Below are 22,261 nucleotides of genomic sequence, written 5' to 3'. Positions count from 1 at the left end.
CTCCCTAAGACAGAAGGCCATCTTTAAACACCACAATGCTTCTGGTGTGGATGCTACAAGTCACGGAACGTCGCTGTCTGAAGGAGTCAGAGACAGGACTCTACAGGCACTGGGGGCAGGAGAGGCGACCGACAGGCAGCGAGGCGGAGGATGAGCAGACCCCGGCCTCCACCTGCTCAGAGACCTCCACCCCAGAGGGAGGACCCTGGCTGCCTCTGGCAGGCTTCCTAACCTCCCTGGTCCTCAGGCAGCCTCCAGAGCTTGGTGAGGCATTGTGTGGGGGACGGTTACTGGGGCCAAGATCACAGACCCAGCCGTGCCCCGTGGTCCGGACTCACAGACCTTGGTTATCCACGGGCATCCATCACTCCTCGGCCCTGAGCTTCCCGGGTTTCTGTTTCCCAGCTCACAGAATTTGAGGGCATTGGGGCCAGTGCCCGCCTCCAAGCAGAGCCCGCCATCAGCCGGCCTCATTGCCGAGTAGGAAGAAGGGCTTCCTTGGGCCACCTCGTTCTTCCTTTGGGCCCCTCGGTGTCCACTGCCGCATTGTCCCCTGCCCCGGACTCCAGCGTCACTCTGTGAGGCGCCTTCCCCTGGATCTCTCCCACGTGTCACTGTGCCCCAGGTGTGGTGGGGGCTTGGAGGGCGCCGGGGGAGGGCAGAGCTCGGGGGCTCTCGTGGCCACTCCCAGACCCTCCTCTCCAGGACGGCCCCGGGTCCCGCCACATTTCCGTGCCGGCTCCTGGAGCTCGTGGGCCTCTTGTGTAGACTCCTGCTCTCGGGCACCTTCCCAGACATTTGTTAAGTGCCTGCTGTGTGCCCAGCGCTGCGCTGAGGACCCACAGGAGGGAGGGGATCAATGCTCTGGGCAGAAGAAATAGCAATAAGTGGCAGCTGGGAGGCACTGACCTTGAGGGGCTGGGAAAAGTTTCCTGGAGAAGTCAGGAGGTGGGGTGGGAAGCAGAGCATTCTGGGCTGAGGGGGCAGCCGGAGAAGAAGCCTGGAGTGGAAGAGAAGGGGGTGTTGTCATGGAGCAGCCTGCAGAGCTGGGAGGAGGGAAGGAGGCAGAGAAGCTTGTGGCTTGTGGAACCGGCCTTCCAGCGGGCACATGGCATTCATTTGGGGCTCTGGAGGAGACCGAAGTAAGGACGGGGGCAGGGCCGGGGATCTGAGTGTGGCAGTGCCTGGAATCGCTGGCATGGATCGGGGTCCGCTCCTCCAGGGAGCACTAGGGCAGGACGGGGACCTTCCTCGTGGGTCAGGCCTGCAGCGGGTGGAGGTGGAAGGAGAGGCCATGGCATCCAGTGAAGGACCAGGGTCCAAACCTCGCCACAGATACCTAGAACCTTTGTGACTGGAAAAACCAGCTCACCTCCGGGTTCCTCAGGTGACACGGCCCTGCCCAGCTCTAGCTCATTTATCTTGGGCTCTCACACGTAGATTTTTCCCTATTAATTGCATTTTATTCCTTTGACCTAATGCTCCTTTCTGTTGAGAGAACTTTGAGCCCTGCCCGCCTCCGGGCGTCTTTGGGTCATGTTTGGCTCTGACTGGGCGGCCATTAACATGCTCAGCAGCTTGGATCCAAGTACTGTAGAGACCACCTCCTTCCCCCACAATGAGCTGAGGTCGAGTCCGGCCAGTCTGCTGGTCTCTGTCTTCTCCACAAGTTGTGCAGGCTGACTCTAGATCCCCTCTGACTTGTCCATTCAGTCGCCTCGTGGGTCAGAGGGCAGGACGCGGCACTGAATCACTGACAGCATCCAGCGTTTTGCCATGGGCCAGATTCCCCCGTCCAATACCCAGCACACCCTCCTGTGCTCTCAAGTCCATTGGGGCTCTCCTTGTCTGGCCCTCGAACAGTCCTCTTGGGTCCAAGCAAGACAGAGCGAGATGTTTATTGTAGAAAACAAAATGTCTGACCCATGCACTCGAGGCTCTCACTTCCTGATCCAGACTGTTAGGACTGGAGCTTTGGATGGTCCCGGCTCCGGTCTGCAGGGCTCAGCTGCTCGTGCGGGATTGTGATCCCATTTTGATCCGTTGGCTTGATTGGGATCCTTTCCCCCCAGCGCAGGATCTTGTCCCGAGGGGCCCCATAGCCCACCTGGTTTGATTGTGGTGCTCATTACCTTGGTTAATGGCTTCAGTAAGCCACCCTAAGCCCAGACCACATCACATAAGCCCTTGGCAAGTCCTTGAACCCCCAAGGCCTCAGTTTCCCCATCTGTGGCTGGGCTCAGACGCCCCTCCCAGCCCAGAAGCAATGCTCTGGAATCAAAATTCCTTGTGATTGTCTCTTTTTGGCCTAGTTCTGTGTTAACAGATGATGCCGAGGAAAATCCTCCTCAGCCCCCAGACTGGGACCTCACCTTTTATTAGCTGATTCCATCCGTGGCCGTTCCCCCCCAGCCTTTCATCTCTCCCCATCCTGACCTCTGTCTGCTTCTCGCCTCAGGTTACTTGGAGTGACATAGCGGGTTTGGATGACGTCATCACTGACCTCAAAGACACCGTCATCCTGCCTATCAAGAAGAAGCACTTGTTTGAAAATTCCAGACTTCTCCAACCTCCAAAAGGTAAGGGGATGGGAGAAAGGGGCACACCAACTTGACTTTGTCACAGAGACATTTGTTAGCAGTGGAAGGTCACGACATTATTTTTTGTGGCTGCTGTGGGTTATTTTTTAAATGAATGTTATGAATAAATGAATATTATATTTTAAGTAAATACTCTATTTTATTGTTTCATTACCCAGATATTTAAAGAAATACTTTTTCCCCCCCTAGGTAGTTAATTGGGCAAATCATAAGTCCATTTTGTATATTTCAAATAAAATTTGAAAGACGGTGGTGGTAGAAATTGCAGAGCTCTAAGCCAGATTATTTCAGAGTTTTCTCATTCTAGATTTGAAATTGTAGAATTTTGACCTAGTTTTTAGATTGTAACGAGTCTTTATAAAGACAATGGCAAATTGCAAGTGACTTAGAACCTACAGTAAAGGTAAGCTAATTTTGAGACAAAGGATTAGGGAAAGAACATCCTTCTGATCTGAAACCAAGTTCTTAATGTGCCCATCGGCAATAATCTACTTGATTATCTTGTCTCTCTTAATCTCGTGCTCAGGAGTTGATGGGGTTTGTTGATCTGTTTTCAAGGCGGACAGTGCATTTTTAATTTACATTTTTAAAATTTTGTACTTAAAAAAAAAAAAACCGGAGCTTTTCCATATATAAAATAGGAGAAAGAAGATGAGTGTGCCTGAAACTAGCCATCTGTGTGCTTATTTTTAAAAGTACTTAGAATGTGCTGGTTGTCCTGCTCGGTTCGCTCTCCCACGTGGCGGGGGCAGCACTGATGCACCAATGGCGCCATTGGCCCTCTTTCAGTGACCCTGGATGACTGTTTTCTGACTCATGTTTACGGGTTTAGTTGTCTTTGAGTTTGCCAGAGCTCTCGCAAAGAGCAGAAAATGAAAAGTGACCCAGAGGAGCCGTCCTTAGCCAGGAGCAGGCAGTCTGACCTGGGATTGTAGACCCAGCCCTGGAGGCCACTTTGGCACTGTGGGCACAGAAACAGTGGGTTTGGTTCCCCTCGTTTGCCAGGGAGACTCAGTCTGATCCCTTGGGGCACTCGGTTGTTATGTCTTGTGCTCCACTCTCCCTTGGGCTAGGTCATGAGAAGTGACCACTCCCCTGGAAACCATCTCAGCAGATGCGCTAAACCAGGTTGAGGGTCACCAGAGGGGAGGTAGGGAGATGGCTGTCCCTAAGCATCTGAAGACCTCCCCAGCAGAGAGGGCAGATGGAGCAGTGTATCCCAGCAGAAAGCGGCTGGAGCGAGCGCCATCAAGGATGGCTGGGTCACACGCTGCCTCCTGGGCTGTCGCCGGCCATCCTGACCGCTGTCCTGCCTTCGGACTTTGACGGCAGGAAGAGAGCTCTGGGCAGCTCTGCCTCCTATCCCAGTCCACACGAGACAACATGATGATGTCGGTCCTTTTCGAGAACGAATATGAAGGGCGAAAAATGGCTCCCACTTTCTGGAAAGGGGCCCTTGCTGCCTTAAGAGTGAGTAATCTCACTACCTCAGAAACCGCATTCAGATACTTACTCAACCATTAGTTGAGCAAAGCAATTGAGTACAATTATACAGAGTTAATTTGTCAGTGATAAAATTGGCAGCAGCTCTTGAACAGTGTTTGGATCATGCTTGAAGGTGTTTGCACCTCGCTGGCAGGACGGGAGATCCACCCCTCTGTCTTGGGGCTCCTACTCCAGCACATGCCTCATTCACCATTCGCTGTGTAGCCAGAATTCCATTTTAGGGTCAGATTGAGTCTTACGTGGGTCTGAACAAAGTCTGTCCAGAGCAGTGCTTAGCTGGAGGGCCTGAAGGACCAGCTCCCAAAGTGTCTAGGGGAGGGTCCTGGGGCCCCAACGTGGCTGCCTTCCATTACAAATGGGAAATGGCGCCCAAATGGGACCAAGGACCCCATCAGAGAAATGTCTAATTAGAAAAAAGGCCAAGAGCACATTGGGAGCTGCCTCTCGTCTGCCTCCTTCCCCATCTGTGTCGAATAACACGCACCTGAATTGCCAGGATCCTTGGATGGGGCACTGGGAGAAGCCACCAGTCTTTCCGGCCTGTGTCCCGGAGCACGTCCCATCTTTACACCCCCCAAGGGATGAATGAATGAGGAAATGAAATCCTGGGAAGCGCTTCGCTGATGGACTTCATTCAGGCTTTTGAGTTTGTTAGAAGGAAATTCCATATTGAAGGGCCTGCTTGATCACCAAAGTGTGTCTGATGCTATGGGAGCAGTTGACAATATTCCCTGAACATTGTTACCAAGCCAGGGATGGAAGACAGGAAACTTGGTGCTGGAGAAGGCCTGCCTCCAGAAATCTCTGTTCCTGAGTTCTGAGAAAGGGAGGGCCTTGGACCAGTCAGCCTTTGACACACCTTCCAGTCTATAACTGAAGAGATGTGTTCCCATAAGGGTTTCTGACCGTCCAGGAAACCATTCTGTCCGGAGGCGAGAGGGAGTTTCTTTCCAAGGCAAAGTCTTCTGAATGCTTCTTGGGATGAGAGGATGCTGATTTCAGTCACCCTTGTTACTTAGGGAGCAAAGTCTCCCCGGTGAGATAATCGTTCAAATAATTTTGTCTTTCCACACCAGCAGTAAAGAAGGGATTAAGGGTACCTGTTTATAAACTGAGCGTTGAACAAATGACCTGGGCTGCTCATACATACATCAGTGTATGTATCTTGGACATTCGCTGTAAGTGGACAGTGAGCTTTACCCACAATAGACCGAGGGAGAGAGCACTGCTCTTTTATTGATCTCAAGCTTTTCTCTGAGAGAGGGGGCCGTCTTTTAAACAGCTGTATTCTTCTCGTGATGATGTGAGCCCAAAAATCGGCAGAGAAGTGCATTGTGGGCACAAATCAGCCAAAACACGTGGTAGATGCCCTCTTACATAAGAAAATGTACCACAAAGGATGTTATCAGAGAAACGTAGGAGCAAAAACACAGATTGGGGAACCATATTATATAGCCCTTGTGTTCTCTTGTTCTTAGGAGGTCTTGAGAATTTGGGAAAGGTCCTAATTTGTTGGCATTTTAATGAGCCCATGGGATGACATGGAGAAGGGTTCACAGGATTGATTGAAGTCCGCATTATCGGTTCGTGGATTCGTCCCATGGAGGGAGGTCGCAGCTGCTTTGGCACATATTTCACGCTAGTTGGAATCGGCAAGTCCAAGGAACTTGCTCAAGATTGAAACCCTAGGGCTTTGTGTACAAAAGTAGCTCAGGTTGTAATCAGAAGTCAGTCTTGCCAACTTCTGATGGGATAGAATAGAGTGGGCCTTTGGAAGTTCCAAGCAAGGCTCGCTCTTGTGGAGAAGTCCTCACCTCTTTGGAGAGACTCCGGGAGCAGGGAGAGAGAGCGCTGCTGGTCACTGTCCTGGTAGCCTCCATAGGCTTTATCTGTTCTAGGGCATCTGACTACCTTGGTGACCTGTGAGAGTGGGGTTGATTTCAGTGTATCAACAGAAAGGACTGAGAGGTCACTGGGCCTTGACATGAGATAATGGTCATTGTCACTCCACCCACAGATCAGGTGTCCGTGTCAGCTGCGCAGAATAACCCATTTAAATCACATTATTGCATCTCTTAGGATAAACGTTTCATGAAAGGGCCCATAAAGAGAGAGTCTGTGTGTCTGCTTAACAGTAGACAAACACTCCCTTTAAATCCACTTGAAAACTTTAAATCAGATATTCTGTGTTAATGTCTGGCAGTGGAAATCGACAGTCACGTGTCACGTGCGAGTGAGACAAAGCGGGATCGGAGTGTTGTTCGTCACTGAGGTCTTGGGTGACGGGCAGTCACTGCCGGCCGCCACGTAGGAGGGAGCCCGGGGTTAGAGCCCTCTAAAGCCAAACTGACCTTCATTCTCTGTGTGTTCCTTTTCAGGAGTTCTTCTCTATGGGCCTCCAGGCTGTGGTAAGACATTGATCGCCAAGGCTACTGCCAAGGAGGCAGGGTGCCGATTTATTAACCTTCAGCCTTCCACCCTGACGGATAAGTGGTACGGAGAGTCCCAGAAGCTGGCTGCGGCCGTGTTTTCCCTTGCTATCAAGCTCCAGCCTTCGATCATCTTTATCGATGAAATAGGTACAAGTGCCTTCTCTGTGTTACCAGAAAAGCAGCCTTAAACAGATTGCACATTTGTATTTGCCGACGAATGATGCAGGGTGATTCTGGAATAAAATAGGTGTTATACTGAAATGTCTGCCTACTTTCAAGTTCAATAGGATTTTAAAATGTTATGGTCTCTCTCTTATGTTGTTAATGTTTTGAGCATGGACAAAATTTTAGGTATAATTTAGGGGGAAAAACTTAATCTATATTAGCATGAAAACAGAGGTTTTTAAAAGTATGATTTCCTTACCTCTGCTTTCCATTCTTAAAAAGCAAACTGCAGCGTCTCATCAGGGATTGTTCTGGGTCATTGAATTTACCACATAACCAAAGCTGCTCCTTTAAACCTGTAACTATGATTATTGTGAAAATGGCCTCTTTTTTAAACCTTTTTTTAAAAAATTATTGCATTTCCTACCTTGACCAGAGTGGATGGATGGAATCTAACTTTCTCTGGACTCAGGGTTGTGGTTCCGAAGGGCAGTTGGCACGCAGGGCTCAAAGCAAGCTGAGGCCCCGGGCAGCAAGGATTGAGGTCTCTGGGCCTCAGGGCCGCTGAGAGGGGCCACTTCTGCCTTTTCTGGATTCTCCCTTGATGTCTGCGGCTGTCATTTGGAGGGAGTTGAGTTCCTCACGAGTCCGCAGTCCACTGTCACCTAAGAGGAAGCTGGATCTTTGAGTTGATAAAAAATAAATTTCTGATTTAGAAGCCGATGGGTTCAGTACAATCCCTGAAACCTCGAAGGCACCGGCATCCCTACTGATTCTAACACGGAATCCCGAGCCCTGCTGCCCCCTGATCATGTCATCCCTCACAACATTGGGCTAAACTCCGTAGCACTTAGCGGGTAGGGTAAAAAGGAACAATCGCTGGTGAGAACGACACAACTTAGAAAAGCGAAACGATTTAGGTCATCGTCACTCCTAGATTAGTGAAGGAGCCAATAGAATGCCAGGGCAGGGCAGTAGAAAGCAGGCTGACCTCAAAGACCAGAAGATCCGAGGTCAAGTTGCATCTCTGCATTCACTTGACCTGGTGATCCTTAGAGTGAGTGAGTGCCTTCACCTTTGGGGTCTGGGCAGATAGAAGCTGGACCAATGGAAGGAGGTTCTCAGTGGGGGTCCCTACACCAACGGGAGTACCTTTCCACCACCCCCTCCACCAGAGCCATTAAGATTTCACTCAGGTTAGCATATTTCTACCTTAGAATTTCTTGAAATTACTTTTATGGGAATTCAATTTTATTAAATTTTGTTACATTTACAGTTTAATTCCGTGTACACTTTAAAAGCTCATGTAACAGGGTCTGCTTTTTTTTTTTTTTTTTTTTTTTCTCCACCCCCACAAGGAACTAACTTTTTTGGTGAATGTAATTTTGCTTTCAGAGACACCCATCCACCTTCTCTTCTTCCCATCTTCCCCTGCCCATGAAAAAGCAAAAAAAAAAAAAAAATGCAAACTGTTGTACAATACAAATATATATAGTCAAGTCAAACAAATTCTGGCATTGTCCCCTTCTACATGCTTGTCTGGGTATCTACTTGAACCCATTACCTCTTTATTAGGAGGTGAGTGCGTGTTTCAGCGTCACCCTCTGGAATCATGTCTGGTCATTGCATTGATCAGAGTTCTTGTGGCTTTCAAAGTCTTTACAGTATTATATGATTTGAATTCCTGGTTCTTCTCACTACCGTCAGCATCATTTCATACAAGTCTTCTCAGTTTTCTCTAAAACAATCATCTTCATTTAAAAAAAAACTTCTAAAAATTATTATTGATATATTTTTAAAATTCTGAGTTCTAAATTCTCTTTCTCTAACCCCTCCTTCATCCATGGAGAAGGTAGAAACTGATCAGTTATACATGTGAAATCATACAAAACATTTAAAATATTAAACCATGTCTATCCCATTCCTCCCTCTCCCCCCCCAAAAAAAGTGCTTCCATCTGCACTCAGAGTTGGTTGAATCAGTTGAGTTTCATCAGCTTTCCCATGTCACTCAATATTTCACCTCTTCCTGGAGGTGGATAGCACTTTGAAATTGTCTTGCATTATTTTATTGTTCAGTGACTAAGTCTTTCGTGGTTGATCATCATTACAATATTACTGTTGCTGTATATGATGATCTGGTTATACTTGCTTCACTTTGCATCAGTTCATAAAATTCTTCCCAAGTTTTTCTGGAGCCATCTTGCTCGTCATTTTTTATAGCACAGTAGCATTTCTTTATAACCATATAATACAACTTGTTCGGCCTTTTCCTACTTGATGAGCATCCCCTCTGTTTCCAGTCTTTGCCACTTTAAAAGAGCTGCTCTGAATATTTTTGTGCATGTGGGTCTTTTTCTTTGATTTCCTTGGGATACTAAAATACTAGTGATACTGCTAAATCAAAGGGTTTGCAGAATTTGGAGCCCCTGGTTGTTCTCCAGAATGGTTGGACCAGTTCACAACTCCACCATTAATGTACCTGTTTTTATATTCCCCCTGCAGCAATTGGCATTTTCCTTTTTTGTCAGGTTAGCCAATCTTAGGAGGGGGTGAGGAGGCCCCCCAGAATTGTTTTTAATTTGCATTTCTCTAATTATTAGTGATTTGGGGCATTTTTTCATGTGACCGTATCTACTTTTCAATAATGAAAATCTCAAGCAGTTATCAAGAGGACTGGGGGTGGCAATGGCTCATTCCGTTGCTCACTGTTGAATTATGGACATTTAGTTATATTTCCCCTCTTGCCCCCCTTGACCTTCCTAGAGCCTCAGGTTCCTGAGGTGAAGCTTGATGCATCATGTTTAAAGGTCTAGGAGTACAACATGAAGCAGATTTCTGTTTGTTAGTAAAAATAGGTAGAAGAGGAGAGACAGCAAGACCCTAATCTTAAGGGGAAACAGCAAGGAGAAATCCTTGGGAAAATTGGGTCCAGGGTCCATCCATCTTTCCTAGAGCTTTCCCCTTAGTCCCCCAACTCTTAGGATCTGTTCTACATTCATTTTGAGAGGCCGGTGAATTTTTAGAAAACATTTTCATGAAATGTTTCAGTAGAATTGATTTACATTGTAATCCTCTGTTTTGTGTATTTAATAATTTGCTTCCAAATTTAATCCTTTGCATCCAAAAGCTTCACTGGACTGCCACGGAGGTCTGGGGCACACCCGAGGCAAAGAGCCCTTCCTGTAGAGCAGGCTGAGGGGTCTGAGCCTTTGGTGGTGGGTAGGAAGTAGGCGGGAAGACTGCATGGGCTCCCTGGCCATGCGGACAGAGCATTCCCTCAGTTTAACAAATAAAGGAATCCGAGAAAGCGTTATGGGGTGACTTTTTCCCTTTAATTCTCCAAGGGCTTTATTGAATGGTGTTTAAAATGCATTTTTACAGCACTTAAGAGGGTCTCCCTTGCAGTAACTCCATGGCTTGCATCACACACGTGGTCACTTCACACCACACGTGAGCAGAACTGAGGCTCTGGAGGTGGGATTCGGACTATGGGTGTCCAGGGCAGCATGGGCGCTTGTGTCTTCTCTCTCACATCAGCTTTCCCATATCACTCAAGCTTTGACTTAGATTTACAAGAATGACTTCTGCCTTTCTAAGATGAACATGTTCTATTCCTTTTAGACTCTTTCCTCCGAAGCCGTTCGAGTTCGGATCATGAAGCTACCGCCATGATGAAGGCTCAGTTCATGAGCCTCTGGGATGGGCTGGATACAGACTACAGCTGTCAGGTGGGTGAGGAGCTGGGGCTCTCAGAGACCAGCGGCCGGCCGTCAGGAAGCCTTTGTAGTTAGTGCTTCTTAGAATAGAACACGTTTCTTCAGAGTGACCCTGTTTCATAAAATATGAATGGATTGCATTTGTTGTAGATTTTTAACAGCAGGTAGAAGTGTCTTCATTTATGAAGGAAGGAAACGACCAGTTGCCCTGGGCCTTACAAGGATCAACCTTCTCATCTGGTCTCTTTTTTTTTCTCGTTTCAGTACCTTCTGTTGCTTTTAGATGTTTTCACCTTAGTAATTTTTACCATTTTCTCGTTTCCTCCCAGAATTCATCTGTTCTTTTGACTCAGCATCTCCCTTTTCACCTTTCCTCAGTATTTCTTCTTTCCTTCTCCCCTCTACAAAAACAAAACAAAACAAAAGGGAACCTGTTTTTGGCTTAACTTTTAGCTTGTTCCATTTGGGAGTTGGTTTCTTGTGTTCTGTTTTTAGGAAAACAAATCTTCCTCTTGTTCTCTTCTACCTTACATTCTATAAGTAAATGTGGATGACGGGTGCAGGGGGAATTAGAATCCCTAAATATAATTCAGTTGTTTTGGTAGGGAATAAAACCCAGCCAAGAGATAGTTTTCTTAAAAGTGTCTGAAGTGACCAGTTATTGGTTCTGAAAAGTCTTCTAATTGAACCAATTTTTTGCCTTTTTGAAGGGTTTCTAATTTCAGTGTGGGCCCATCGACACTTCTTCATTTCCAGTCTTTGCCCTTGACTTTTAGCTCTTTTCTAGAGGATCAGCCTGGTCTCTGAAACTGCTTTCTAGGCCTTCTCCCCCTTTGCGGGGCCAATGGAGACCTGGCCTTGAGTGTCTATGGTCCCACACGTGCCTCCTTCCTTTCCATTCATAGCATTTCTTGATAGGGTCTTCAAGCCTATGACAAGTAAGTCAGTCATCACTGGGAATTGGTTGGTCCTTGATGCCCCCACATCTTCTGTTTGCTGGGGATTCTTCTGCTTCTGTTTATCTCCAGAATGTCAGGATTGATAGGATTCAGGCCTTCCTGCCTAACGCCCATTTCCCGAAATGATCCATTTCCCTCTAACGTTTGGGGAGACTCCATGTTGAGATTGCCCGGCCTTGGCGATCAGATTGTGCCTGCTGGGATTTTTCTGGTCATCTGCTTTCTCAATGCCCAGCTCTTATTGGTGAATAGGAAATTCTTCCCTCAGAGTTTGAATTCTTGAATTTACATCTGATGGTTGCAAGGATGTTAATATCATCTCTTCTCTTTTTTTATTTATTGCCAGATAGTCTGGACAGTGATGCTTTGCATTTGTGTTTTCGATCAGGCAACACCAAACCTACTTCCAAAAATACTTTTTTTTTTTAACACTTGATCTTCTTAACCCCTTTGTTCCTCCACATATATTTTATTTTATCTGTTTCTGCGAAGCAGCCATTTGTGATTTGCCCAGCTTCAAAGGTAAATTTGAAAAATTCCATTTTTATTGTATTGACATGGCCAAGCAATGAATAATGACAATCTCTCTGGTTATTTCCTTTATTTCAAGAAGAATTATTTCTTATTTTCTTGGCCCATTAGCTCCCAGCAATTTAATGCATTTTGTTATTTTAAAATGGATTTTATCTTTTTGTCTATTTATTTATTTTGGGATTTTTTAGTTTCTTTAAAAAAAAAAAACCACTGATGATTTTGGGTTATTTTGCTTTCCTGCTAACTTTTATTTCTTGATTCATTTGTTAATTCTTACAGGTTTTCTAACTAAACTTTGATCTCAGAAAAAGAGATCATTCTGCCCTCTTTGTTTCTTTTTTCATCATAACTGACATTCATAGCGTGGGGTCTTGGTAGCAAAGCCTGAACATCTCTGTGAAGGTCCAAAAGCTCAGAAAGATGTCATCAAGGTTCTCATGAAACCTTTCCATTGATCATGAGGCAGTGAATCAGTGATCAGAGGCCTGAAGCAGCAATCCTAACAAATCCCATCTTAATTGGTTTATTTTCTTTTAAAATGGAAGCCTGATGCTCTGACTTGACCATTGAAAAGGAGAGTCTGTTCCAGAGGACTTTGCTTAAGGCAGATGCCGAGCTCCTTCTCTTTCCCCAGGTGGCAGCCTCGCTCAGCCCCGGACAGGAGCCCAGGGGGCGCAGGGAGTGCTGGGGGTGGCCACACGCTCCCCTTTGTCTTAGCGCTAGGAATAAAACGAGCCTCGGCTCCCGTGGAGACCTGTGTGGAAGGCGGGCTCAGCCAGGCCGTTAGCTGCAGCTGTAAGGGGGGTATGGAAGAGCTGTTGTTGGTGGAGTTGACTCTCTTCTCCTCGTACCATTTAGGTCATAGTGATGGGAGCGACCAACCGTCCTCAGGATCTTGACTCGGCTATCATGAGGAGAATGCCGACGAGGTTTCACATCAACCAGCCAGTAAGTTGGCGGCCGTGGCGCTGGGGCAGGCGCGCCTTGTTAATGGACCTCTCTGGTCTTGGGGATCCGGGCTCAGCTTTCTCTGTGTCCCCTGCCCTTGGGCTCTGCCTGAAGCGGGGACCCAGGAGGAGGAGCCAAGCTCCCTGTCAGCTCCCACTCGGCGGGCACCCGCTGCAGAAAGGACAGTTGCCAAACGTTCCTCCGCGGTCTGGCGGCTTTGCCTGAGATGGACGTGGCGCGTTGCTCGTTCTCTCCGTGGCTGCTGCGTGGCAGCTCCCTGACGGCCAGGTCCCTGAGCCAGGAAATGAGCCTCAGGGGCTTGTTTTGTCGTCCCTCCCGCAGCAGGGGCTGGTCTTCCCCCAAAACGAGCCGGGGACCTGGTAGGCCACACTTTACCAAGGGCCCAGATGGTGACCCCCTGCCTCTGGAGTGGCCCTGGGAGCCCAGAAGGGACCCAGGAGAGAGCGAGAGGGCGGCAGCTGACCAGCTGCTGGAACGCTCCGCAAGCCATCCTGGCCGAGCTTGCAGGAGGAGGGAGCCAGGGCAGACTCCTTTCCCCAGAGCAACCTGTCTGCAGAGTCACATGTACCAGTGTTGCCTGAACTTTGGAACTTCAAAGAAACTGGAGATGGAGTTTTCTTGTACTTTTCTTTTTTGTTTGGGACCGGTTCGTTCCCGAAGCTCCCTTCTAGCCCTAACCTCTGCTAACTCCTGAACGAGTTTCTTCTGGGTGGGGAATGCAGGTGGGGACTTGAGGGCAGCCATTCATGGGAGCCATTTTTAGAGCTCAGGAATTCACTTTGATCTTCCGGCTGCCGGAAGGGCCTGAGCAGTTACTGGTGCCGCGCTCCAAGAACGATTCTTGCCCCTCTTGGCCCTGGGTTCCCCAAACACCCCAAGCCAGTGCTGGGCAGGACTTGGAGTGCTCTTGGCAGTGCATGAGGGGCCCCTGCCACGGCTGATTTTTCAGTCTTTCCTCAAAGATTAAAGTTCAGTAGGTGACCCATGGGAGCCTGTTAATGGCTTGTTAATGGCTTCCTCACGTGTCCATTTCCTAATTAAACAAGATTGTTCAGTGTGTTCGTATTGCCTCACCAGGGCGTAAGAGTGGATGAGTAGCTATTGAAAACCCCTCCCTGAACCAAGTGGGTCTTTTTTTTTTTTTAATTTAAAACTTAAATCTGAGTTCTCAGCTGCCTTCCTGAGCAGGCCCCAAATAGCCGGACACCAGGTACTTTTATAACTTTTGAATCCATATTCATTGCACCTAATTCTGTCCTCAGTGATGATTGGGTAAGAGATATTTAAAAAAAAAATTCAGGCTCCCTAGTTCTGCCAGATCCTTTCCCCTGGAATCAGCAGATAACTTGCTGCTCATAACTGACATCGTTGAGAGACAAAAACTGCTTAGGTTTCTGCACGAGCACGGCTGCAGGCCTGTGAAGAGAACACTTGGACCAGGACGTGGGGGTCTGGCGAGTTCAGGGCAGGGGATTTTTGCTCTTTTTAAATGGTTTAAGGATTTCTTGGAGAGGTGAGATGACAAAAGCTTCCTTAGTGAACGCTTTCCTTTCAGGAGTTCACAAGCGCTGGCTTCCCTTCCTTTTTTAGAAGGGGGACCCTGCTTTAACATCACGGCTGTCATTGTGCTGTCAGGAACTCCCCATGTGGAAGAGTGGCCGACCAAAAACCTTGTCTTCAATAAGCACTTGGAACTCCAAAGTCCTGCCAGCCCCAGGCACAGGCGGTTAAAGAGAAAGGGCAAAGTGCCCAAGGGGCCGCCCCAAAGGCACCTGACCCTGGGGCTCCCTTCGAGGCCTCGCCCGGGCTGGAAGGATTTTGGAGTTGGGACATTGCCAGAGCCTTTAGCCGGTGCTGGGTTTTAGCCCACGGGATGCTTTACTCGAGTTGCCGCGGCACTAAAACAGATTTGAATGTATCTCCCTACTGGGACCCACCTTGTCACGGAGCTGATGGCGGCGTCCACGTGGCAGGGAATTGGGAGGAAAGTAGAACGGCTCGCTGAGGCTTTCTAAAACATGGCGGCTGAATTATCTCATTTCTGTTACCAGGCTTTAAAGCAGAGAGAGGCCATCCTGAAGCTGATTCTCAAGAATGAAAATGTAAGTAGAGAATTATTCCCTTTTTTTTACCATGTTTGTGGAGGTCAAAAGCTTTGGTGGCAGTTTTCTTGAAAGCGTTTGCTTGGGGGCTCTGCGTGTAAATGCTAATCTTGTTTCTGTAAAGGAGCTGATCTCGGTGCTGGGTGATTGCCACCCAAAATTTAAGCTCCACTCACCTTTATTTTGGACCTTACAAGGTCCTCAGAAGTCTCGAGAGGCCTGGGAATGGCCCGAAAGGAAGGAATCAGGGCATTTGTTCTTGTCTCATGGCTTTGAGTCAGAAAGAGTCAGGGGGACCTGGAGGGACCCTGGCAGAAGTATAAAGGAGCCCCGGGCAGGGAGCTCAAGTCCTGTGCTGTCTACACCGCCTTCTCGTCCCTAGTCCTAAGCCCATGGCCACGGACCCCAAGACATCTCTGCTCATAGGCCCGACAGAGGAGACTGCGAATCCTCCCCCAGCATGAGGACAAAAGCACCTCAGGCCTGAAGGAGGGCAGGCAATCTCTCCGATTCCTGCTCCAGGGGGATCCTGGGCAAGTCCCCGATCCCCGGGTCCTCGCTTCCCTCACGGGCCGTGGGCCCCTTGGATGGCGCAGGGGGAAGGGATGGGTGTGACGAGCGCGCTCACACCCAGAACACCCAGGAGTCAGGATCAGCAAAAGTCCCTAGTCTTTATTCTTGGTCCTAAGAGGTAGAAGTGAACAGGATGGAAGCAGAATCTCCATGACCCCTTCTTCCTCATCTATCGCCAAAGTGACTCTGGCCGGTCTCACTCCACCCTCCAGTCCCTCCCACAACCCTCTGAATGCACCAATCATCGAGCCGGCACAGGATGGGAAGGCCATTTCCCAAGCACATGCCCATAGAGCACTGTCCAGCCAGGAGTTAGCCCCAAGTGCTCGGCACTCCCGACCTCAGCGCTCGGACTCGAGAGTTCCAGCCTCTACAGCTGGGAAGGCCTGTAAGTCTGAGCATTTCTTCCTGAGGGCCTCGTGCGGCCAGTTAATAAGGAGGCGTCATTGAGGCACAAGCTGCCGTGTTCCCATAGGGCAGGAGCCAGCCGGTGCGCAGACTGGCCGGCCTCTCTCTCTCGAGGCACACGCAGAACTGGGGGGCCTTCTCTGCAGGAGAGACACCTGTGAGGCCCCGGGCCCTGCCCTTCTGCAGGGCTGTTACCAGCTCCAGCGGATGCCCTCCTGCCTGTTCCCACAGGAGACGCGCTCTGGGAATCCTTGGCCCCAGAGGAACCCCCCCCATCTCTCACTGTTGATCTCTGCAGGAGCCCAGAGCCTGAGTTCCTCTGGTCACCAGCCCGGGGGGTAGCTCACAGGCCCTGCCGAAGGTGGGGGTGACCAAAGGGCCGTAGGCCGCTTACAGCCCCCACTGCCACAGGGGGCCGAAGGCCGGCCCTCTCCGGCACAAGGAGAGAAATCGCCCTTGTTTCATGACACTCTGCTTCCCAAGGCCAGGTTTGGGGATGCCAAATGGCTGCCCCGTTCTGCGGGTTGTTTCTTGTCCGGAGGAAGATCGGGCTTTTTGCAGGGATGTTTTCTGTTGCTCTTTCCTTACTGCGAGCAGTGCTCGATGGGAAGATGAAACAGCCTCTCGGCAAAAGCAAAAAGTACAAAGGAACTATTAATTAGTCCGGTCAGTTTTATAACTAATTATTAAATGTTCTTCAAATATATTTTTAAGAGCAAACTTAAAAAAAAAAAAAACCTGAGTATTTTTCTTCTTCGAAGTTTCAAACCAGAGCTACAAACTGAAATTTCTACCTGGCTCAACTTTGAACTGTGGTTATAAAGTAAAGAAATGGGTTTATTTAAACATGTAGCAGAATTGCTCCATCCAAATCCCTGCTTTTCTTGAGAAAAGAGGCTCTGTGGGGTTCTCTAGGGGCCGCTAGGGGGCGCAGTGGAGAGAGCACCAGCCCTGAAGTCAGGAGGACCTGAGTTTAAATCTGGTCTCAGACACTGAACACTTCCTAGCTGTGGGACCCTGGGCCAGTCACTTAACTCCAATTGCCTCAGAGAAAAAAGAGAGAGAAGAGGCTCTGGGGAGGCTTTGCTTTGTTTCAAAGAAATACAGAAGCGGAGGGAGCCATCTGTGCCCCGAGCCCCCAGCCTCGCCCCTGCGCCTTCAGAGTCCTCAGACTCTAATCAGTTGTTCTAATCCAGGTCTTCATTGACCTAAACAGAGCTTTGATTGGTAGAATACGGGGGAGGCCGGGAAGTTGTGCCTGCTTGCCCTCAGATGCCCCCAGAGCAGAAGGGGAGGGGGCTACCCTGGGCTGGGTCTTTCCTCTCAGCCCCAGAAAGAAAGGCTAATCTGTGGCTCCTCGGGCCTGTCTGTCAAAGGAGGCCGATCTGGATTCAGAAAGAACCGTTGAAATCCTGCCTTGGGCCGGTAACTTCTCCTCTCTCTGCCTCAATTTCCTCATTTATAGAATGGGAATAATAATGGCCCGCACCTCCAGAATCATTGTGAAATCTTTGCACAGGGCTTTGCCCTCTGCGGGGCTCTGGATAGATGCTGGCTGCAGGTAGAAACTTCTCCCGGCAAGGGGTGATGACGCATTCGAGATCAGGGGATCCCCCTCCCAAGGCTCTCTATGTCTCCAGCTCCTGGATTTCCTTCTTCCTGGTTAACAGCTTGGTTCTGAGCCTGAGTGGCTGTGAAGGGAGGCTTTTCTGGCTGAGTTCCTCTTGCAGATGGTCAGGCAAACTCCAGAGAGATGGCAGCCTTCACTGGTGGAGGGCCTGGCCCGCCCCCTGACCCGTTCCCTCCAGATCCGGTTGTTAAACAGAGGACAGAGAAGAGGTGCCGGCCCTAGTGGGCCGGAAGCCAGGCAGGCTTGGTAAAGAGACCAAGCCCCCGGGATACCCAGTGCCTTCCACTCCCACCCCGCTTCTCGGTCCCAGGTTGGTTCAGGAACCATCAAAGTTTGTTAGAAAATTCCCTTTATACTTGGCAAGAATTCCCGATTGATGGGCTCGACCCCGCCCCCAGCCGGTCCTGTTCTTCCCCAGCAGTGAAAGGGGTTTGGCGGCATTGAGCAACATTTCTTTTTTTTTTTTTTTCTTTCTTTCATCTTTTATTTTATGAAGCTTTTTATTTACAAAACATAATGCACGGATCATTTTTCAGCATGAACCCTTGCAGAACCTTGTGTTCCAAATTTCTCCCTCCCCGCCCTTCTCCTAGATGGTAAGTAATCCAATACATGTCAAACAGGTGTGACTTTCTATCCATATATCCACAAATTTCCTTCCCGGCCCTTGCCCCCACTTTAGGTGGACAGGCACGTGGACCTCCTAGAAGTCGCCAAAGAAACCGATGGATTCTCAGGAAGTGATTTGAAAGAAATGTGTCGGGACGCTGCCCTCCTCTGTGTCCGGGAGTATGTGAATTCCGCTTCGGAAGAATGGTGAGTGTTTGCGGGTGTCTCGGCCCTCGAGGCCGGGGAGCCGCCGCTCGCCCACGACACCCAAGGGGCCCGAAGCGAGAGCAGGTCCTTTCTCTGGGGTATCACCCATCCTCCCTCTGGGGGGGGTCACATTGGTGCTTCTGCCACCCTGGTGCCCATGGTCTCGTTTCCTTGGGCAAGAGAGGGAATGGCTCGGGACGGAACCTTGGGTCCTGGGGAGTCAGGGGACCAAGGACTGAGCTTCAGACCCTGAGGGTAGATGGCGAGCCAACCACAGCCAGGACAGGAATCCGCCGGACCTTCAGGGCCTGGAATCATGGGCCAGGCTTCTGTCCGGTGGCCAGAGTGCTGACCAGCACGGATTCTCTGAACTCTGGGAAGCCCAAGGCCGAGGTCACTGCTTAGCGGCCCCCTTGTGGGGTTTTAAAAGGGGAAACAGGGTGAGCATCTGCAGATTCTGTTATGGTGGTTTTTTAACAAAATGATTGGGAACTGCTCAGAATAGCAAAGGCGGTCAGAGCTGGCAGCCCCAGCAGCAGCCATTGGGCTGGCCCCAGGAGGGCTTCTCCGTCTTGCCCCATTTCCATGAGGGTTCAAGCCTTGGAGTGCAGGGTCTACTGAGGGTCTGAAAGGATTCACTGCCGTGGTGACACCGATTCGTCGTCGTGGCGGACTCAGCGTAACTATGAACTTGAAAAACTGACTTGTGCAGGTTAGGGGAGCAGCCAGCACGCTGCAGGGAGCCCCACGTGTGGTCCTGGGGACCTGCCAGGCTGTTCTGCTGGTGGAGGGCCGGCCCCAGTGACCAGCAGTGGCCCCAGGCCCATTGGGAACAGCTGGCCCACGGGCAAGTCCTTTCCGGGAGGACTGCTCACTTATCGTGGGCCCCCCAGGAAGTCTGTCTGTGACTCGGTACCTGACCCAATTAGCTGACGGCGTGCAGTCGCTCCCCTTCAGTTTCATGATCTCCTAAGCCACGCTTGATCCCCAAGCTGCCCAGTGTTCCCTCCAGTAGTTTCGCACACCAGCCTGGGCCCCCACTGCCCACAAGGGGGGCAGCAGCGCCACCTAGTTGTTGCTGGATTAAGCAGGCAATTGTGGAGCGGCAGACATCCTGGGGGATCTCAGACTTGTACAAGGTCGCACTTTTCTCCATATTAAATCACAAGCGAGAGAAAAGGCATCGCTGTGATGACTCTAGGAATGGTCCCTGGTTAAACCACAGAAGGAAGCGGGTGATGAAACCCATCCCCAGAGCGCCAGGCTCTCAGGCAGATCTCCATGGGAGCACAAACCACATTGTTGCCTTGTGGGGGACTCTTATTCCCGGCCGGGGACCTGGGGCTGGGAAGGACTTGGGCGCTGTCGGGGTCTCCCCGAGCCCTCCCACGTGGGAGAGTCTTTGGGCACCCCTGGTCATAGCCTGAACCTTTCGGGGCTTTGTTTGGTTTCTAGCCATGATGAAGATGAAATTCGGCCAGTGCAACAGCAGGACCTGCAGCGGGCGATCGAGAAGATGAAGAAATCAAAGGACGCCGCTTTTCAGAATGTTTTAACCCATGTTTGTTTAGATTAAGAGTAAAGGTCATTTGTTTGTATGGTTCCCTCGTGTCCTCTTGTCCCAGAGTGAAGGGAAGAGGGGGGGCGGGAGTGATCGGTGACGGGCCTGTGCCATCGGGCTGACTGGACCGAGCGGTCGTGTGAGTGATGGGGCCTCTGCCCGGGATCGTGGGGGGCTGAGGGGCTCGGCTCTGTGCCAGGGCAGCCTCTTGGGTCCCTGGGAGGAAGAGGAAGAGGAGGAGCTTGTGCCTGTATATAAGTGTGAGTATGTTTGTGTGAGAGAATTTGTGTGTGTGTGTGTGTGTGTGTGTGTGTGTGTGTGTGTGTGTGTGAGTATGTGCACGTGTGGTCGGTCGCACGTTTGATAGTGACTTTCTTTTGAAGAGATTTGAACACAGAATTTTTTTTTTTAAATCCAGCCACTGAATCAAAGGGCCTCAAACTCTGTAGGGAGGCTCGGTTCCGAGGTCTTTGTCTCCAGGGCCGCCACATCCATTGTTTTCCAGCTGAGTTCCTCCCTGGTTTTAGCTGTTGTTGGTTGAGCGCAGTGGTCGGCGGCTGCTGAGAACTCGGCAGTCTTTACGACCCTCGTAGCCGGATGTGACCCGGACGCGCTGTGAGGCTGGCCAGTTGTTACCGAGCGCTCTGGGACGGCGGAGGGAACCGAGCTGTCGCGCAAATGCGACCTCCCGGGCCTCGGGCCGGGCGCTGGGACTAGGGCTGCCGCACTTTTCCCACGTGGGCTTCTTTGGGATCTGCCGTGCCATTTAATCCAAGTTCCCAGTTAACGTGGGACTCATTTTTTCATTCAATCCAGCAGACATTTTTCTGTGGCAAAATGGATTTTTTTTAATGGTTTCAAGTTCTATTTTATTTGATTACGAGCAAATACAATTTACCAAACAGATTTTAAGTGGGTCTGCGTAAATCGAAAATAGACACATATGTAAAGCTACCGGATGTTAAATATTGTGCAGAAAGATTTCCTTTTGTAACTTTTTTTTTTTAATTTTCTTAGATCCTTGTTATAAATTGTGCACTTAGGCAAGTGTGGATACACTGATGAAGAGTTCCAAATATCTGCTTTGAGCCTAAGTGGATTCTTTGTACGGCAAATTCTCTGTCACCCATAATTCCATTCCGCCCAGTTTGGGTTTGGGGCTGGTTTTTTAAGCTTCATTCCACGCAGCAGCAATTACTGCGATCATTAGACCCTCAGTTACGGCACCGCCCATAACTGAAGCGCCTTCCCAGACATCCAGCAAACGCTGTCCCCTGTTTTCCACCAACTCCATGCTCCCCATCCACGGGCTGCTGGGTCTTTTTCTGTTAACTGGAATATTTGGCTAATTAGAATACCTCATGCTGGCTAAGAGAATTTACCGTGTGTCACTTAGGTTCCGAAGGGTCGCGGTTTGTGTGGAGAAAATGATGGAGAACAAAGCCATTTGTAAAGAGTTACTCACAACCATGTGGTGGATAATCCATCACGTGACACAAGACACCAAAAATAAGGAGTTTCATCTCAGTTGATGAGCACTGTGCTACACTTTTCTTTTGTAATGTGTAATAAAGGGGTCCTTGGTCATTGAGACTTTCTCCACCCACCGCGTGGTCTCCTGCATCAGTTCTTCCAAAGCTGCCCATGCTGCTCCCGTGGAACCGGGGGGGGGGGGGGGGGAAGGGGGTTGCCTGGAGGGTACAGCCTTTGGCAGGATCTGGATGGACCCCTTGGGGATAAATCAAAGGGACTGATTCCCTTTGATAAGGAGTGGGGAGCAGAGAGGCTGCTGGGGGCTTTTGGACTGCTGCACGGGTGCTCGGGGCTCTGGGCCCTTCCCAGGACCCGGGCCACCTCGGCAGTCCCAGGAGATGGAGAGCTCAAGGATCCTGCCCTGGTTTGCAGTTGCCTCTCGAGGTTAGGGATGGGCTTATGGGGGACCAGGTCCAGAGTCATTGCCCAAAGCCCGACTCCTCAGGGACCCCCAGCTCAGATAACTTGGCCCTGCAAGGCCCCCAAAGGCCACTCCGAGGACTGACCACTCTAGGGAGGGGCTGGCCACTCCGAGGCTGGACAGGATCTCTCTCGTTCCCAGGCTGTCTGAGCATCTTTTCAATTAAAACCAACTGGTCTGAGTGAAGATGGGGAGGGGGCTCTCCTGAAGTCGGGAAGGCCTGAGGTGGGGTCCTGCCCTTGATACGCTCTGGCCAGACCCAGCGCCCTCCCTGCAGCGTGCCTCAGACACCCTGAGGCCTTGAAGGATGAGTGAGTGACCTGACTGCCTCAAT

The 22,261-nt window shown here is 49.9% G+C and overlaps 1 protein-coding gene across 3 annotated transcripts in view; it reads left to right on the top strand.

Annotated features, from left to right (window-relative positions):
* ATAD1 (ATPase family AAA domain containing 1) overlaps window positions 1-20,015 on the top strand; it is a 49,239-nt gene extending 29,224 nt beyond the window's left edge. For all 3 annotated transcript variants that reach the window (XM_051982648.1, XM_051982649.1, XM_051982650.1), the window contains 7 exons: window positions 2,459-2,579; window positions 6,485-6,685; window positions 10,327-10,433; window positions 12,773-12,862; window positions 14,935-14,985; window positions 18,279-18,412; window positions 19,868-20,015. In XM_051982648.1, coding sequence (XP_051838608.1) covers window positions 2,459-2,579; window positions 6,485-6,685; window positions 10,327-10,433; window positions 12,773-12,862; window positions 14,935-14,985; window positions 18,279-18,412; window positions 19,868-19,988 — 825 coding nt within the window. In that variant the 3' untranslated portion in view covers window positions 19,989-20,015. The remainder of the gene's footprint in view (window positions 1-2,458; window positions 2,580-6,484; window positions 6,686-10,326; window positions 10,434-12,772; window positions 12,863-14,934; window positions 14,986-18,278; window positions 18,413-19,867) is intronic.
* The last annotated feature ends 2,246 nt before the right edge of the window (window positions 20,016-22,261 follow it).

This window comes from Antechinus flavipes, chromosome 2, assembly GCF_016432865.1.
Source record: "Antechinus flavipes isolate AdamAnt ecotype Samford, QLD, Australia chromosome 2, AdamAnt_v2, whole genome shotgun sequence".
In the NCBI taxonomy this organism is placed as follows: Eukaryota; Metazoa; Chordata; class Mammalia; order Dasyuromorphia; family Dasyuridae; genus Antechinus; species Antechinus flavipes.
Note: the sequence above shows the minus strand (reverse complement) of the source record. Positions and strands in the feature narration are given on the sequence as shown.